General features: G+C 50.4%; 1 protein-coding gene across 1 annotated transcript in view; it reads left to right on the forward strand.

The window, feature by feature from the left end:
• Spata21 (spermatogenesis associated 21) overlaps positions 1–18,797 on the forward strand; it is a 30,248-nt gene extending 11,451 nt beyond the window's left edge. Inside the window, exons 4-11 of the mRNA XM_077110089.1 lie at positions 2,382–2,860; positions 3,146–3,234; positions 5,693–5,830; positions 7,150–7,221; positions 7,341–7,458; positions 17,049–17,224; positions 18,057–18,234; positions 18,740–18,797. Coding sequence (XP_076966204.1) covers positions 2,382–2,860; positions 3,146–3,234; positions 5,693–5,830; positions 7,150–7,221; positions 7,341–7,458; positions 17,049–17,224; positions 18,057–18,234; positions 18,740–18,797 — 1,308 coding nt within the window. The remainder of the gene's footprint in view (positions 1–2,381; positions 2,861–3,145; positions 3,235–5,692; positions 5,831–7,149; positions 7,222–7,340; positions 7,459–17,048; positions 17,225–18,056; positions 18,235–18,739) is intronic.
• The last annotated feature ends 368 nt before the right edge of the window (positions 18,798–19,165 follow it).

A 19,165-nucleotide genomic window follows, 5' to 3' on the forward strand; every position in this document is an offset into this window, starting at 1 on the left:
ATGTTTGGAAGTGGTACCCCCATGTCCCTCTATACCCTTGGCATGGGCTGGGCCGACAATACACACTAGAGCACCCCAGGGTGGGGACTGGCACGTCCCTGAATCTGCAGGCTCAGGGGCAGGAGGGCAGGGACAGAAGAGCTGAGAGGGTCCCTCCAGCAGCTCACGCAGGACACGTGGTGTCCAGGTGGAGGGGGCTCGGGGAAGAAGGAGGGAGAAGTTGACGCGGGCGGGGAGACGTCAGGGTCCTGGATTCAGCCGTGGGCTGAGCTGCTGAGGGGACTGAAGCTTCTTCGTCCTGGGTCCTGAATTATGTGGAAGGTTCCAGGAGAGACCCCACATGTCCCAGGGCTCGGAGTCTGTATGTAAGGTGGGACCAGGGGCATAGGACTCGGGCAGCACTGAGGTTCCCGGGGGCCCCAGGGTTGCAAGGTAGCGGGAACCCAGAACTACTTGTGAAGTTTGGTTTTTAGTTTGTTTTATGCCTGACGGAAACTGAGCATTTGCCCTTAGTTCGGGAAAATAATCCAAGGGATACTTGGCCCTGGGGGAGGTGGGGCCCCTCTGGGCTGCAGAGTGCTCAACTGGGATTATTTTCAACCGACCGTGAGCCCGCTCTTCCTCTGTGCCAGCGCTTTGTTCAGACTTGATCTTTCTCCTTGGACTTCACCGAGAAAAGTGTGAGATACAGTGTTTGGTTAGAACAAATTTGTGGAGGACAGTCCTGCAGTTGTGACACGGGGGTTTAATGGCAAAAGGAGCTTAGGATCTAGTTGAGAGGCAGAGAGGCCACCAACGGGAACAAACGGGTACAGTTCACCAGGTATGTTTAACACGCGTGATTTTGCAAGATGCAAAGAGGTCTGGAGCTGGATGGTGGTGGTGGCTGCGTGTTCTAAATGCGCTTAGCGTCATGTACTCTTCAAAATGCTTAGGACAAGGCATGGGGGTGCGGCTCCCAGGTAGAGCACTGGCCCTGAGAGTGTGATGGCCTGGGCTCCATCCCCGGCACTGAAAGAAGATGAAGAAAAGAAGCATCAGGTGGGGTCTTCTTTCAGTGTGTGTGGGTGCCCAGGAAGCAGCTGGCGGGAGGAAGGGTGTCTGCCCTGGTCCTGTTCTAGAACACGCAGGAGGTTGAGAAAGACGCCTGGCGTTAGGAAGGACTGTGGGGTCAGGATTGGGGACGTGAATGTGAGAAAAGCAGCTGTGGAGGAAGCCCACTGGGGGGGAGGGGAGAACATGGGCAGGGGGGAGCCTGAGGTCACATTTAGAGACAGACAGACCCTGAGCCAGGGCAAGGGGGCGGGAGGAACAGCCCAGGAGGCGATGGGGTCCAGAGCAGAAGGTGTCCACAGAGGACCGAGTGATCGTCTGGGTCCAACCCTGCCAAGGGATCCCCTCAGATGCAGGCAAGGATCTGATCACAGCCTCCTAAGAGCAGCTTCGAGGAGGTGGGGGCGGTGGAGATTAGGATGGTCGACTCACTCGAGTCGTTTCGCTGTGAGAGAGGAGCAGAGGACAGGGACTGCAGCTGGAGGGGCGGGGTGTCAGGAGAGTTTGCTTAAGAAGGAAGACAGGGCCGCAGTGTAGCCCAGCGATAGAGGGTGTGGACGGTGTGTAGCAGGCCCCGGGTGCAACCCCTGCACACACGCGCACACGCGCGCACACACATACACACGTGGAAGATAATACATTACATGCTGGGGAGGACAGCCCAGGAGGAAAGTTAAGCTGCTACCTTTGAAGAACAAGCATGTAGTGGCAAGCCCAGGGCCTGAGAATGTCAAGCTTGGTGGCCTCTAATCCAGGCCATTCAGGAGGCTGAGGCAGGAGGATCACACGTTAGAGACCAGCCTCAGCAATTTAATGAGATCCTGTCTCAATCAAAAGGGGGTGGCCTGGGGATGTGGCTCAGTGGTGCAGAACTACTGAGTTCAATCCCAGGACCAAAAAAAAAAAAAAGAGTAGGGTCTTGGATTCAGAGAAAGGCCTGGGTTGGTGCTGGTGTGGGGGTGGGCCTGGGGGACAGCCCTTGTCTCTTCCCTCTGATGGTTTGATGGGAGGGGACAGACGCAGGAGGTGGCTGGGTTTGCTGAATGACTAAGAGGTGATTCGCGACGTGCCTGCCCTGTGCTGGGTACACAGGGATGGGGACAAGGCGTCCCGTGCAGACTGCAGGAAGGAGATGCACCCAGTGGAGGGACAGGGAGTGACCATGCCAAGACTCATAGATGGGAGGGGGCACGGGAGGAAGCCCCATGGGACGCACAGGAGGTTTGGGTCCCCTCCTTTGGGGGCTCAGAGAGGAAAGGGCAGCAAGAAGCAGCCCTGAGGGACAGTGTGCCAGCTGGAGGCTCCCGGATTCCCTCCCCTGTCCCCAGGAGGTGAGGGACATTGGCGAAAAGCGGGAGCTGTACCTGGCGCAGAAGCAGCTGCAGGAGCCCGAGGAGGCTGCGGGGGCCCAGAGCTCTGGGAACGCCTGGCAGGGCTTCATGAAGTGCTTGCTGGAGGTGGAGGAGGAGGAGGCCACCCACCGGAGGACCTCGAAGGCCCGAGGAGCTCTGACAACACGGAAGCCCCCGAAGACCTTAAGCCCCGTGTGCACCTCGGCCCCCGGCGGCGGCAGCTCGGCCCCGGGCCTGCCCCTGACCCTGCTTCACACCCCGGCCTCCACGCCCGCCACAGCCCCACCCTGGGCCCGGCCAATGGCCCCAGGATCGAGCCCTGCCCCCATGGGCGCCCTGGCCCCCACCACTGGACCCTGCCCAGTCCTGCCGGTCCCCACCATGGACCTGGGCTGGAAGCGGCCGGAGCTTTTGCCCCAGAGCAATGACAGGAGCCTGAGTTACACCAAGGCACGGTAGGCGCCACCCCAGCCCCGGCCTCGTCCCTGACTCTGCACCTGCCTGCTCCCTCCTAGGCTGTCCCCCTGGGTACTTCCAGCCCGGTCCCCTGGTCTCTGTTTCCTTTCCTGCTGGTCCTCCTCGCCCTCGGCCTCGCTCCCCCTCTGGCTCCTGTGCCCGTCACTCTTGCCCCCAACCCACAGGGCTATTGCCATGACCCCCTCTGTCCTGGCTTCCCCTCCCCCTCCAATGGCCATTGGCGGTGGCCCTGGGCCGAGGTGGCAACATCCAGTGCTCCGCAGGCAGGAGCTGGAGGAGCGCAGCCTGCTCAAGCTGTACCAGAGCTGCGAGGAGTGGTCGGAGGAGCACCTCACCCAGAAGCAGGAGGAAGGTGAGCGCTCCCAGGCCCGGCACAGCTGCCCCCAGGCCCCACCGCCCTGTGTGGGGTCCCGGGGTTATCTGCAGGTGGCCTGGGCACAGGGGGCGTGGGAGGTGGCCCCAGCCCGCAGCACTGTGCCCACTGACTTCTCTGACTTGAGGTCTGGGCTCTCCAGCTCCAGGGGGACGAGGTCCTGCAGAGCCCGGTGGCCTCCGGAGGCTGTGTGGCCTCACCCAAGCTGCTCTGATTATCCTCTTGGCAGGAAGCTCGGGCGGGACACAGTGCTCCCAGGCCCCCGCCTATCCTAGACAGTCCCTCTCCGTCGACAAGGTCACCAGCCTTAGACAGGTCCCCCTTTCCCACTGCTCTCCACCCACCCCCAAATTTAAAAGCTCTGAAGCTCCGCCCTGGAAGTCACCTGTGCCCTCGGCTTGTTCTTGGGGCTGGGCCGCGGTACCTCGACCCCTGACAATCTTAAAAGAACAGGTGTGCGTCCTCCTCCCTTGTCTTCCTTTGCAAAGTGTGGGACCCTCTTGGACAAAGCAGTCCCTCCCTCTGCCTTCCTCACATGCTCTCATAGGCTCCAGGGCAATGACCTCGTCCTTTTAGCATCAAAACTGCCTAGCTAGCCAGGCTTGGTGGCGCCAGCGGCTTGAGAGGCTGAGGCAGGAGGATCGTGAGTTCAAAGCCAGCCTCAGCAAAAGGGAGGCACTAAGCAACTCAGTGAGACCCTGTCTCTAAATAAAATACAGAATAGGGCTGGGGATGGACTCAGTGGTCGAGTGCCCCTGAGTTCAATCCCTGGTACCACCCCACCCCTGAAAAAAAACAAACAAAAACCTCCATAGCTACCCATCGCTGCCCAGTAGGGTCCTCTTCCAAGCACAGACCCAGCTCCTCAGTTGTCACGAACAACGTGTGGTTTTGACACAGAGGCTCAGGGTTCCCACCTCGACCATCAGTCCCTGTCTGGGGAAGAAAGAGGTGATTTCTCTGCTCCAGTGGCTCAAGCCACCGGGCATTTTGAGTTTTGTTGGTTGGTTTTTGTGCTGGGGACGGCAAGGCGCATGTGCTGAGCAGGTGTCCTAACCTGACCTACACCCAGCCGTCCTGGGACGTTCTGAACCTTCACTTCGGATTTGGGAGCTGTTCTGTTCCTTCCTGGGGTGTCTGCCAGGGCAGGCCAGCTGACCCCACCCTGTCCCCGCCGTCCCCCTCCCACGGTTCACCTCTGCTGGGCACCTGCAGCATACAGTGATACAGTCACGCAGCGGCCCCAGGAGGGCTTCTGCCTGTCACACAAGACACGGAACCACGGCTTAGGACGATGTCGACCCGCCTGTGGAACTGCAGCGGTCAGCTCGGGCTACCAAATCCACGTCCCCACAGGCTGGCTGGCCCGAGCACATTTATTTCCTCACAGTCCCGGAGGCTGGGGGTCCAAGGCTGGGTTGGTGTCCCCCGACGCCTCTCTCCTTGGCTTGCAGGTGGCTGCCTTCTTGACGTGTCCTCCCCAGCCTTCCCTCTGTGCATGCACATCCCCAAGCTCATTGTGTGTCTGTAAGGACACCAATCAGATTGGATCAGCACCACCCTGCTCACCTCGTTTTAACTTAACCCCTTCTTTAAAGGCTCTATTTCCTACACAGTCACAAGGTGAGGTACGTGGAGGTTAGAACTTCAGGGACACAGCTGAATTTGGGGACACAGCTCAGCCTGCAGCAGCAACCCAGTTTGTTCAAGGACAGAGCCAGTCACCAGGCTCTCTGACCAGGCTCTGCTGACCAGGCTCTGCTGACCAGGCTCTGCTGCAGGCTGAGAGGCCCGAGGCTGCCTGTCTTGACCCCTCTGGCCTTTCCTCTCAGTGCGCGTGTGGCTCCGGGACTTTCTCGGTGAGCTTTCTGTCCCTTGCTCTGGCCCAGAACACTGATGTTACCCTGGAAGCCATTTCCACACAAAGGAGTGCAGATACCAAACTCAAGGACACAGGCTTAGACTCAAAAGGAGTCACCACTCCTCTCGGCCCAGTTTCCCCATCTTTACAAAGGGAGTAAGAATTCTGCTCCATAGGACGATGTAGGGACTGAGAACCTGGGCATGGCATAAGGTGTCCTGAAGTAGGGTAGGGGTGCTCCTGTCACCAAATACATCACCACTGAGATGAGTTTTTGCCAGCCTGGCTTCTTGGTATCCATGATTGAACCCCGAGGTGCTTAACCACTGAGACGAGTCCCCAGCCCTTCTTTATTTTGAGACAGAGCCTCACTAAGTTGCTGAGGCTGGTTTTGAACTTGTGATCCTCCTGCCTTGGCCTCCTGAGTGGCTTACAGCTTGGGCCTCGGTGTCCACCTGAGTTTTGCTCTTCTAATTATTGTTGTCCTCATCTGTTCATGGTAGTAGAGGACTTGGGGCAGGAGGGTGTCTGAAAAAGACAGGGTGCCCCTCCCCGGGTAACCTGCTCTCCTCGCAGCCTTCCGCAGCTACTTTGAGATCTTCAATGGCCCTGGCGAGGTGGACGCGCAGAGCCTCAAGAACATGCTGCTCCTGGTGGGCTTCTCCCTGACGCCGGCCCAGGTGGAGGACGTCCTGATGAGCGCCGACGTTGACGGTGAGGAGCTGGCTGTGGCTGAGGGCCCGAGCAGGCGCATCATGGGCCCCGCGCCTGCAGGATGGGTGCTTGGTTTAAGGCGCCACTGTGGCAATCTAGCTATTCTCTGTACATCTTGGGCAGGGGACCCTGTCCTGCATTTTCATTGAGCCCTGGATCCCATAAATTATGTAGCAGATCCTGGTGCCAGGAGCCGAGGCTCCCTGAGCACCTATTCAGTGCCAGCTTCTGGGGACCCAAAGATGACCAAAACGTCCTCCTGACCCAGGGTGGTGGGGACCTCGGGATCTCTTCCCTTCAGCTCCCAGTGCAAGCTCCACCAAGTGTTCCTCCTTTGCTCAGTCACTCCCTTTACCAGCCGTGTGACCTTGGCCAAGTCACAGAACTTCATGAACCCTCAGTATCTCCTTCTATCTCATCAGGCTTTTGCATAACCCAGGCCAAGTACTGAGCACAGGGTACGGGAGATAGTAACTGCTAATATATTCATCCAGTAAGTGCTCACTAAGTGCTCACTGTGTGTCCATTTCTATTTGGGGCACTGAGGATAAAAAGACGTGTAGGACTCATCTTGCAGTCCTCAAGGGCTCATGGACACAGTGCTGTTGGGCCAGGGCTGATAAAAGTTAAGAGGCATTGGGCTGGGGATACAGCTCAGTTGGTAGAATGCTCGCCTTGCATGAGTAGAGTTGCAGGGTGGTGAAGAGGAGTCCAGGCAGAGGAAACAGCATGTGCAAAGGCCCTGAGCAAGGAACAAAGTGGCTCCCTGGGAAAGCAGGTTGATAGTGCCTGGGAGCTTGGCACAGAGTGAGGCTGGACACAGGTGACAAGGGGATCCTGCAGGGACTTGAAGGCCCAGGGGGGAATCTCGTGGGTGTATGTTCTTGTGCAGTGACAAGCACTCAGTAACAACAATAATAGTCACTGAAATTTAGTGAGCATCTAACATATACATGGCCTGTTCTAAGCACTTGACTTTGTTTTTATCGCCCATGAGATAGGTATTATGATTATGTGCACTCTAAAGAAAAGAAAACGAAAGCTACTGGGTTTAAGAGACTTGGCCAAGGTCACCTGGATAGGAAGAGGTAGTCCTGGGATGTGAACTCAGAACACTGCCTCCAAAGCACAAATTCTAGTGGCTTCTACCCCAGGAGGTTTTCCTCGTAGCCTTCTACTTCCTTATGCACACCGTGCAGTAAAGGCCCATGACTTTTATGATCCAATCCACTGAGTGCATGCGGGTCCCTGTGCCTGCGTTGCGCTGTCTGGACACGCTCTGGGCCCCGCCCACCCTGTCCCTCTTCTGGCCTTCACAGGAGATGGTCATGTGGACTTCAAAGACTTCTTGGCTGTGATGACAGACAGCAAACGCTTCTTCTGCTCTGTGGGTGAGTAGGGATGGAACCAGGGCCTTTAGAGTTGGAGAGGGGACCAAGAGGCTGACGTGGTGGTGGGCAGTATCCAGGGCCACCCAGTGGTAATGGCAGCTACCATCCCATGTCCCCAGAACAGAATGCCCTGGCGAACATGGCTCCCCCGAACCCCCACACTCTGCTCTTTGAGATCCTGTCTCTGCTGGTGGAGATGCTGGCCTTGCCGGAGGCAGCCTTAGAGGAGATCACAAAGTGAGTGCGGCTGTTTGTTGGGCTGGAGGGTTGTGGACACAAAGGTGACATCTAGTTTTTGGCAGTGTTAAGACTCTGTTAAGATTCTTAGTTGAAAGCAAAAGAAACTCAAAGAAAATGCCTTAAGCAACAAGGGAATGTATTGGCTCAAATAACTGGTTGGGCCTTCAGGAATGGCTGGATCCAGGAGACCAAATGTTATTGGTAAGGCTTTATCTCTCCATCTCTCCTTTTCTGTGCAATGGCTTCAAGCTGAGTTAGGCTCTCTCCAAGTGGGAAGAATGGCGACTGGTAGCCCCATCCTCACACCTTCCTAGTTCTGCAACTTCATCAGGAAGAATTCCTTTCTGTAATATCCACATAGCAATCTCAGCAAAGGAATCAGATGGACTCTGCCAGAGGACCCAGGGAGGGTGGGTGGGGAGGTAGTGGTGCATTTAAGGAAGAGATGGCTGCACATAAAAGCTACACAAACATCCAGGCTAGAAGGAAAGGGTGAAAGTGGAAAAGCTCCCTTGATCTCCAAATACCAGTTTTGGACCCCGATCCTTTGTTTCTCATTTAAATATTGAACATATTTTAATAGTCGATGCTCAATAAATGTTAGCTTTCAACAGAGGCGGCTGTGAGGATCAAATGAGATCAGAATGCAAAATGCACGTTGCTGAGTGCTCCACACAGAGTTTTTAAAGCTGTACCAGAGGAAGCCCTGGGATCCAGTGGGAGGGAGAAAGGCTTTGGGATTCCGCCTGTGCTTCTCCCTGGCCCCACAGCCCTGGGCAAGCCACTTGCTCATCTGTAGAACGGAGACCTATTTCCTCAACTCTTCAACGCGAGTGACAACATAAGAGCCAAGAGAACCAAGTCTAAAGACAGGGAAAGACCCTTGGCTCTCTCAAAAACAGGCAGAGAAAGCACATTCGTTCTTCTTGAGTCTTTTTGTTCTATTCAGGCCTTCAACAGATTGGATAAGGCCCACTGCCCCGGGGAAGGGCATCTGCTCTACTCAGTCCACCAACTCAAATGCTAATCTCATCCAGAAGCTCTTTCCAGTCACCCACAGAAATGATGTTGAAGCAGGCTGGGCAGGTGCAGCAGTGCACACCTGTACTCCCAGAGGTCAGGAGGCTGAGGCAGGAGGATCGTGGGTTCAAAGCCAACCTCAGCAACAGAGAAGCACTAAGCAACTCAGTGAGACCCTGTCTCTAAATAAAATATAAAATAGGGCTGGGGATGTAGCTCAGTGGTTGAGTGCCCCTGAGTTCAATCCCTGGTACCAAAAAAGAAAAAGAAAAAGAAAGAATGTTGAAGCAAGTAACAGCACCTCTTGGCCCAGTCAATGTAACTATATGTAACTATCACTCGGGGTTCAAAGTATCAACAAACACATACAAATCTGCTTCTGCAGCTAGGTTGGGGTAATCCCAGTGGCTCAGGAAGCTGAGGTAGGGGGATGGCAAGTTCAAGACCAGCCTCAGCAATTTAGCAAGGCCCTAGGCAACTAACTCAGACCTTGTCTAAAAATTTAAAAAATGAAAAATGGGCTGGGGATGTGGCTGAGTGGTTGAGTGCCCCTGGGCTCAATCCTTGGTACAAAAAAAAAAAAAAAAAAAGAAAGAAAGAAAGAAAAAGAAAAAAAATTGTCACAATTACTTGTTTTGGTTTAGTCTATGAAGAAAACCTGACCTCATGCAAGATGTAACTGAAAAAGGAAGGATTGTAATAACTTTTTCACTTAACAGCCATATACAAGTGGATATTTTTTTGACACTACACCAAACTTGAGGGTAGCACCAAAGGTTAGTTGCAATGCGGAATCTGAATCCATGAACTTTTCTTTTTCTTTAATATTTATTTTTTAGTATTAGGTGGACACAATATCTTTATTCTTTATATTTATGTGGTGCTAAGAATCAAATCCAATGCCTCATGTATGCTAGGTGAGCACTCTACCACTGAGCCACAACCCCAGCCCCTTTTCTTACTCTTTTAAATCAAAATCTTTTGATCTGTCTTGTGGTTTGAATGGATCTTCCCCTCTGAATGTTTTTGTAATGGTATGCCTTGGTTATTTGGAAAATGTGTATCTTCCAACTGTTGACACATTTCATTATAATTATATATTACATCTATATATTAATATTGCCACTAAGCTGATCAGCAGGTTTTTTTTTTTTTTTTTATCATACCAGGGATTGAACCCAGAGGCACTCAACCACTTAGCCCCAGCCCCCATTTTTTTAAATTTTTAAAATCTAAAAAAAATGTTTTAAATATATATTTTGAGTATTTTGAGGACCAAATACCTTTATTTTATTTATTTTTATGTGGTGCTGAGATTCGAACCCAGTGCCGCATACATGCTAGGCAAACACTCCACCACAGAACCACATCCCCAACCTTTTTATATTTTATTCAGAGACAGGGTCTTGCTGAGTTGCTTAGGGCCTTGCTAAGTTGCTGAGGTTGGCTTTGAATTTGTCATCTTTCTGCCTCAGCCTCCAGGGTCACTGGTATTATAGGCGTGTGCCACTGTGCCTAGCCACATCATTAAGTACCAAAAATGTCATATCTGGCTATAGTCCATTTTTCTTTTTTCCTTCTGGTACTGGGAAGTGAACTCAGGGCCTTGAGCATGCTAGGCAAGTGCTATACCTCTGAGCTGTATCCCCTGCCTTGGTTCGTTCATTTTTAGTACCACAAATGATTTTATGTATGATTTTATATGCCTATGATTGTGTATATATTTTCAAAAATTGTTTTAATAAAAAATGCAAATGTCATTATAAGCAACAAATGCTGTCAGTTGTTTAACTTGAAGTGATGGGCTAACTTAATTTATAAGAAAATATCAGGGGTTATGGCTAAGTTGGTAAAGTGTTTGCCTTGCATGCACAAGGCCCTGGGTTCAAAACCTAGCCCCACAAAAAAAAAAAAAAAAAAAAAAAAAAAAAAAAAAAAAATCAGTTAAAATCAGGATAAATAGCCATAGTTGTTTTTTTTTGTTTGTTTGTTTGTTTGGTTTTTTTTGTTTTGTTTTTCCTTTGCTAGAAATTGAACTCAGGGGCACTTAACCACAGAACTATATCCGCAGCCCTTTTTTATATTTTATTTAGAGACATGATCTCAACGAGTTGCTTAGAGCCTCCCTAAGCTGCTGAGTCTGACTTCAAACTCGCCATCTTCCTGCCTCTGCCTCCGGAGCCACTGGGATAACAGGTGTGCACCACCACACCTAGCAGTGGCACTTCTTTGATCTGTGCCAGGACTCTACTAATGCTTTTTGTGGTCTTCATGCAAATGTCACACAAAGAGATATTTCCATTTTGGTTTTTGGTACTGGGGGTTCTACCACTGAGCTACATCACCAGACCTTTTTATTTATAATTTTGAGATAGGGCCTCGAAAAATTGCTAAGGCTGGCCTTGAACTTTGTAGTCCTCCTGCCTCAGCCTCCTAAGTTGCTGGTGTGTGCTACTGCACCTGGCCGGCCATTTTCTTGATGTTAATGCCATTCTTTTGTTCCTTGAGCATCTGGTAAGACTTTGTTTTCAAGTCTTTGTCTAGTAGGCCTGCCATTGGCTCTTTTTCAGGAACAGTTCTGGTACTTTTTTTCCTTTGAAATGGGTGTTTTGCGTTTGGGGCCATATCCTAGACATTTTGGTTGATAAACTTTTGTTTGTGTAGGCTTGGTTTCTTTCTTCATGAGAACATATTTGTGAAAAAACCCAGAGTTTCCTCGAGCCTCTCATGGATAAGACTCACTTCCCACCTTTCTCCTGTGGCTTTTGGTTTTCGGCCCTGTTAGGTCAGGCCTATAGGAGACCTTATACCAGGGCAGGAGATGAGCAAACTCTGCGCCACTGGCCACATCCAGGCTACCTCATTTTTATTTATCATCTATGAATTCTTTCAAGCTCCAATGACAAGAGTTGAGTAACTATGACGACATAGCCTGTGAAACCAAACAGATCTACCATCTGCTCCTCTGGAACATGGGCCTTCCTCCTGGGACGTGGCTTTTCTGTATCTTGGCTGGCTGCTCTGGGCGCTGGTATTGACAGAAGATTGAGGTTTATGACTGTGACTGGACTGGAATCCACTGTCAACCTCAAGTATCTCTCCTCAGCTCTCAACCTCTCTAGCAAGCCCTAGCAACCTCGCGTAGTGCAAGGGGTACAGGCAGGCGCCAACACATTTTGCATAATGTAAAATTATTGATTCATGTCCCAAATCCCAGTGACTAGGCAGGCTGAGGCAGGAGGATCACAACTTCCAAGACAGCCTTGGACAACTTAGGGACAGCTAGTATTGAAATTAAAAGATTAAAAGGGCCAGGGATCAGGCTGGGGTTGTGGCTCAGAGGTAGAGCACTTGCCTAGCATGCATGAGGAACTGGGTTTGATCCTCAGCACCACAAAAAAATAAAATATTTTTATTTTTTTATTTATTGTGTCTACTTATAACTAAAAAATAATATTTTAAAAAAGCAGGGGAGGGCAGGGATATAGCTCAGTACTAAGGGTGTTGCTGGGTTCAATCCCAGAAACACAAAAATAATTAATAAATTACTATAAAATCAAATTATTGATTCACTTTATCTTATTTTATAGTTATATGACTAGGTTTTCTATTGCTTCTTGAGCTAGGTTTGGTAATTTATATCTTTATAGGAATTCAACTAGTTTTTCTAGTTTTCATAGGTATTGGTCTAAAGTCTACTATTCCTTATTTTTTTAATTGATTTTTAAAATCAAGCTGTTTTCGGGGCTGGGGATGTGGCTGAAGCCGTAGCGCGCCCGCCTGGCATGCGCGCGGCCAGGGTTCGATCCTCAGCACCACATACAAACAAAGATGTTGTGTCCGCCAAACACTAAAATAAATAAATAAATAAATAAATAAATAAAAAGAGACTACCCTTTCATTAAAAAAAAAAAAAAAATCAAGCTGTTTTCTTACTGTTGAGGTCTTTTGTTTTGTGGTGCTGGGGATTGAACCCAGGGCCTTGTGCATGCAAGGCAAGCACTCTACCAACTGAGCTCTATCCTCAGCCCTTTCCTTATTTTCTTAAAGCTCTATTTGATTGGTAGTTCATGTTCTTCTATTAGGGTTTGTATTCAGCTACGTCAGTAAACTTGTTTATAAACTTAAAGGTTTGCGTTTTCTAGATTTACGAGTAGTTAACATTTTGCCACAAGTGCTATATCATCCTCTTTCTCATATATATTTTCTCAGCCATTTGAGTGAGCTGAACATATCATGTCCCCAAGCCTCTGATCTTTTCAGTATGTTTCCTAATAATGACATTTTCTTACATATTCATAATATCTTTTCATTTTGGGAAATTTAACATTTATACAATACTGTATATTATCTAATTTACAGTTTTCATTCCAAATTTTTCCTGTTGTCTCACCAATGCCCTTTACAGGTTTTTTTTTCCCCCTAATTCGGGATCACACCATTAAATTGTTGTGGGTTTTTTTTTTTTTTTTTTTTTTAAGGTGATGCTGGGGATGGAACCCAGGACCAGGCACATGCTAGACAAGCACTCCAGTACTGAACTACACCCCCAGTCCCAGTTTTATGTGATATTTTGGGTGCATCTGTGTTTTGATTGTGACCTGTTGTGTGAAGACAGGGGTAGAAATTTCCACTTGTGATGTCGTACTGACTCTCAGAAGGTCACAGATTTTGGACCATTCTGGATATTTGGATTAGGGATGCTCCACTTGCACTATGATTAATTTCCTTTATTATTGTCATTCTTACTTTCTTAGTTGACAATTGCCTTGTTTTTTCTTTATACCCATTGGCAATCTTCTGATATCTTCCCTGGAGTTTCTTTTTTTTCAAATCACGTTTAAGGAATTCTATTCCTAACCGAGCAACTCAGGGAGGCTGGGGCAGGAGGATCACAAGTTCAAGGCCAGCCTCAATTACTTAGCAAGACCCTGTTTCAAAATAAAACACAAAAAGAGCTTGGGGATATAGCTCAGTGGTAGAGCACCTCTGGGTTCAATTTAGTCAAAAAAAAAAAAAAAAAAAGCCATTCCTCTTGTTTTAGGAGAAGTTGCATTTCAGGCTTACTGGGAGGGAGCAGGGTGCGGGGCGCAGAGTTGCCTGGCACCAGGGACTCTGCTGTGCCCCAGGCATTTTATTCCTTTCCTTATTTGGATTCTCCCTTTTCTGAATGTGTTTTTCTTTCTTTGAAATTATAATTCATATTACCATATAGAGCACATTTTTTTCATATCTCTGGTTGTATAGAAACTATATTCACACCGTTCGTGTCTTCGTACGTGTACTTAGGGAAATGAGTCCATCTCATTCCACCATCTTTTTTATACTCCTTGCCCCCTCCCTTCCCCTGACTCCCCTTTGCCCTGTCTAGATTTCGTCTAATCTTCACATGCTCCCCCTGCAACCCCAACATGAAATCAGCCTCCTTATTTCAGAGAAGATTCAGCATTTGGTTTTTTGGGATTGACTAACTTCACTCAGCTTTATATTCTCCAACTCCATCCATTCACCTGCAAATGCCATGATTTTATTCCACAGTTTCCTTATCCATTCATCCACTGAAGGGCATCTAGGTTGGTTTCATATTTAGCTATTGTGAACTGTGCTGCATTAAACATTGATGTGGCTGTGTCCCTGTTGTATGCTGTTTTTAAGTCCTTTGGGTATAGACCAGGAGTGGGATAGCTGGGCCAAATGGTGGTTCCATTCCAAGTTTTCCAAGAAATCTCCATTTTGCTTTCCGTATTGGCTGCACCCTTTTGCAGTCCCACCAGCAGCGTATGAGTGTGCCTTTCCCCACATACCCAACATTTACTGCTGTTTGTGTTCTTTATTTTTTTTCTTTTTTTAAAGATAGATAGATAGATAGATAGATAGAGAGAGAGAGAGAGAGAGAGAGAGAGAGAGAGAGAGAGAGAGAATTTTTTAATATTTATTTTTTAGTCTTCGGCGGACACAACAGCTTTGTTTGTATGTGGTGCTGAGGATCGAACCCGGGATGCATGCATACCAGGCAAGCACGCTACCGCTTGAGCCACATCCCCAGCCCCTGTTTGTGTTCTTAATAGCTGCCACTCTGAATGTCTTTCTTGACATATTCCCTCCTCCTTTTTAAAATGGGAACATATTTTCCTGGTAGTTTTCTTGGGCTAGAAAGACACTGAAGAACATTGCCTTCAAAATTTCTGTTAAGCCACAGTGATGCAGTCTGAACTGGCTGTCCCTTAAGGCATTTGAACTGCCATCGTGTGACCTCGCTTCAGTCTTCTTTCCCCCCAGCTTCTCCTGTAGGTCAGATCTGTCTTCTAGATGTATACTGTGCCTTTCTTTTTTGACTTATGCTTTCATTTGGGAAGGACATGTCCTCCAGCATTTTAAAATTTTCGTATGACTATCAATTTGTTTCTTCTGCCCTCACTTACTGCATAGTTGAGCTGGGTATAGAATCCGAGGTTGATATGGTCGTTAAGGACTAAGCCTCAATATACTATAGTTCAATGAGAAAGGAGTTCTCTCTATGTTGACAGTGGAGGGAGCAGCGTGCAGGGCGCAGAGTTGCCCGGGCTCCCATTTTCTTGCCAATGTATTGTTCCATCCTTTGCTAAGTCAGTGCTAAATAACTTATCAGCAACCATGAGTTCAAGCCCACAGGAAAGGGAAAAGAAGAGAGCAGACGGTTTCCTTTAACATTGTGACTGAGAAAGTTACACTTTGCTCACATCCTGTCAAGCTTCATCTTACAGGTTGCCTTTGAGTGTCTGGACCCACACTCCCCCTGAGAGGCTCTTGGATTAGTTTCCCATCTTCTGTAAGGTTTATTGAAATCCGAGTCCAGGCCCCAAGGGACAGGTAGAGGCTGAAGCACAGCTGCCACTCCAATCACCAGGCCTTCCCAAAACAGAAGCCTTAGTGCATGCCCACTCCTCACCACTGCCCACAAAGCCAGATGATGTGGCCCTGCCATTTTGTGCCTATGACTCTTCCCATCCCCACAAACCAGGCTTCAACCGCTCCTGCCTTCTCACTGTCCCCAGGGCTCACTGGGCTCTTCCTCATCTCTGGCCTTTCCGCAGGAATCCACTGGGTTTGGCCCTCCCCTTATTCTGTTCAAACATCATCTCTGACACCTTCACTGACCACCCTGAGCAAACTCCTGCCTCCGCTCCCCCCTGCCCTTTCCCATTTCCTCGGAGCTCCCACCATTCCTTGCGTGGTATTGTGTTTTCATTTGTACATGGTCTGCCTCTCCCATAGACTTGTATGCAGGTAGCTGATTTGGGAAGTGTTTCCAGGGAAAGGAGGAAGAAAAGGGGTGACAGCAGCAGAGGGAGACAATACAAGGACATGTTACTGGGTCAGGTGTGCACTGTATGTCCTGGGGAACCATAAAGGGTGGCCCAGGGGAAGAAAGGAGAAAGTCTTAAACCTTGGCCACTAACTCCTTAGGCCAAGAGTGGCCCCTGGGTGTACTCCTCTGTATCTGTAGGTTGCATGCGTCAGAGAAGCCCAGGCAGGACTTAGGTGGCCCTATGGACTGTCCCTGGGCAAAGCTACAAGCTCTTGCAGAAGTGGTTGTGGTGGCTGTGGCTGGAATAACAGGTGGGGCTGAGACAAGGACACAGGGACCCTGCGAGGTCAACCACTTTTGTGGGCAGCACACAGTGGCCACTCGGTGAATATTTACTGAATGAGTGGTGCTGCGGCGCAGTGAGAAGCCAAGAAACAGAGCTAAGAAATGGGGTCAGGAGTGTCGGTGCACACCCGTAACCCCAAGGACTGGGGAGAGTGAGACAGGAGGTTTGCAAGTCGGAGGCCAGCCTCAGCAACTTTGTAAGACCCTGTCTCCAAATAAAAAATAAAAGCCTGGAGCTGGGGTGTAGCTCAATGGTAGAGCACTGGCCTAACATGGGTGAGGCCCTGGGTTCAATCCTCAGCACCACGTAAAAATAAAGATAATGTGTTTCTCTACAACTAAAATAATAATAATAAAAGAGACTGGGTTTGTGGCTTAGTGGTAAAGTACCTGTGGGTTCAATCTTTAGTTCAAAAAAAGAAAGACACCGTGTCTGAGGTTCTGGTGGGCAAGTAACAGCAGCGAGGGGTGGTGCAGTTGAGGATCGAAGGTTTCTGGAGATGAGCAGGAGTGGGCTGCGCAGCTCATTTATATGCAGTTGCATGTGTAAGTAAAGATATCAGTGGCCAAAACCATGGGTAACAATGGGTAACTCGTGCATGACATACTAAGCTCTCTGTGCACAGTTGGTGGCAAGTGCCTGACAGGCCTTGTCATTTGACCCACTGCACATGGAGTGCGCCATTGCCAACCCGGGAGAAACCGGAAGCTCAGAGAATTCGAGTAACTTGGAGTGACAGGGTCGACAACCATCTCCCCATCTTACACAGGGGCACTGAGGACCGAGCAGGGCGGCACTGCTCATGAACAGGAAGTGCAGGGCAGAGCAGACTCAACCACCCAGGTCTCCCGCCTCCTGGGCTGCGCCTGCTCCAGAGCTGCCGAAGGAACAGGGGCTCAGGAGGGGTGGGGATTAACCACACTGCCTCCCCAGCTACTACCAGAAGAAGCTGAAGGACGGCACCTGCAAAGCGCGAGAGATGGACTCGGCCATTGGCCGGCTCCGGTCACGCAAGAAGCTGCCCTACAACCCCCAGCAGACAGACAGCTTTGAGATCTCAGAGCGGAAGGTCCTCAGGATCCTGAGTAGGATAAAGCAACAGAACTATGGTGAGGGTCCTGGGCCCACCGGGCTGGAGCAGGGGCTCGGCTCCCCTGCCCACCTCCCTCCTTTGCCCATGTCCCAAGGGAGCTGGGAGGTCTGCTTTCCTACTTTGGGCTTAACTGTCCACCAGCAATTGAGCAGATGATCAGTCCCTTGCCTCTACCCCTGCTCCGGACGCCTCCCCTCCTGCCTTAGCCCAGAGCACAGGCTGTTCTTAAGAGCCAGGACTGGGAAGGGAGCAGCTATAGAGACTGGGATCCCAGCTCATCACTGACTGAGCCCTGGGTCAGTCACAGTGACAGGCCATCTGCAGATGTGCCAAGATTTAATCCTCATGAACACACATTGGCCCCATTTTACAGAAGAGAAAAACTGAAACAGGAAGTTTAAGCAATCTGCCCAAGTCCTCCCAGATACCATGTTGGGATGGGTTTACACCACATTTGATCCCCAAACCTGTGCTCTTCCCACTGAGTAAGACTGCCTCCTTTGCCCAGGTATCATGTATTAGGCTCCTCAGTGTGACAAGCAATAGCTGGAAGTTCTGCAGCCTTTCTGGCACACGCCTGCCAGCCTTGGCCAGGACCCATCAAGAATGGAGTACATCTGCTCCTTTCAAAGCTGTGCTTAGTCTTTGCTCTGGGCCTGTGTCCAGCTGGATGCTTTGTAGTTATCTCCCCTTAAATCGTCATCAACTGTGAGCTGGCTATTGCTAGTGTTTCTGGCCTAGAGGCTCAGACAGCTCATGTGGAAAAACCAGGATTTCACTGGGGTCCGCCTGCCTCCCTAGCTGGCCTTACTCTAAAGCATTCCCTCTCCTGCCCGCTTCTTCACCAGCTGCCAACCTGCAGAGCCCCTACGCCCAGGTGCCCTGCATCCCGCTCTGTCCCCGGATGGACAAGAAGATGGTGCGGCGGAAGCAGGGCAACCACTATGTGCTAGACCAGTGTGCTTCCAGCAGCCTGAGCCCAGACATCCGCAGCCTCTTCTTCCCGTCAGGACCTCAAGGAAACAGGTAGGTGTCCAAAGGGCCAGGGCCTCTGTCATGCTTCCTGTAAGAGGCCCTTGGCCTAAGGCCTGGAAAATCCAACCTTCCAAGAGGTGATCCCTGGGGGACTGCTTCCTCGAGGGAGAAAGGGAGAGGAATAGGAGGGGAAGCACTAACCTGTGTACCAGGTAGATGAGGGCACTAAGCCTTCTTGTGCCCAGGACTCAGTGACACCCACCATCTTTCCTTGGCTGGCACTACCCCCATTTCCACACAGGAAAACTTAACTTTGAACTTTTCTCCCAAGCCTTGCTCTAAATTATGAATAGCAGGCATAGCAACTGGGCAGGGGTGTGTCTCTTGCAGCAGGTCCCCTTGAAGAAAAAGGACTCTGGACTTAAGAGTTAGGCCCAAGTCCTATAGCTGGCTCCATCACCTCCAGGTCTCTCCCCTGAGCACACAGGGACAACAGAGCCTGGCAGGATTGTGCAGAGAGCCAAATACCTCCCTTCTGTCCCATCCCCCTGCCCAGGGAACACAGCTCCGACAGTGGCAAGTGGCTTGGCTCTCTGCCAGCTCGAACCCACTGACCCTCTGGAGTCCTGATGGAACAGTTCAAGGCCTGCAGACAGATGGGCCATCAGGCAGGGGTGGCTTCTGGAGTTGGCTTTTATGGCCTGGTAAGCCAATAAACACCAAGAACCTCAGCCTCTGTGCCTGGCGCCAGGGAAGGTCCCCAGACTTTCACCTCCCTCCCAGGCCCTCAGAGTACAGCGCTCCAGTCCCCTCAGGCTCGAGGCAAGGCTTGACTCAAAGCCCTGCCCAGGGCTGGGGCTCCTGCTGCAGGTGCCCTGGTATGTCAAGTCTTGGCCTCTGTGCACTCTTGATGCACAGTGGGGCCCTCCTCAGACGAGTGTCTCCCCTTTGGACTGAGAGCCCCACAAAGGCAGTGGTGAAC

The sequence above is a fragment of the Callospermophilus lateralis genome, chromosome 7, assembly GCF_048772815.1.
Source record: "Callospermophilus lateralis isolate mCalLat2 chromosome 7, mCalLat2.hap1, whole genome shotgun sequence".
NCBI classification, from domain to species: Eukaryota; Metazoa; Chordata; class Mammalia; order Rodentia; family Sciuridae; genus Callospermophilus; species Callospermophilus lateralis.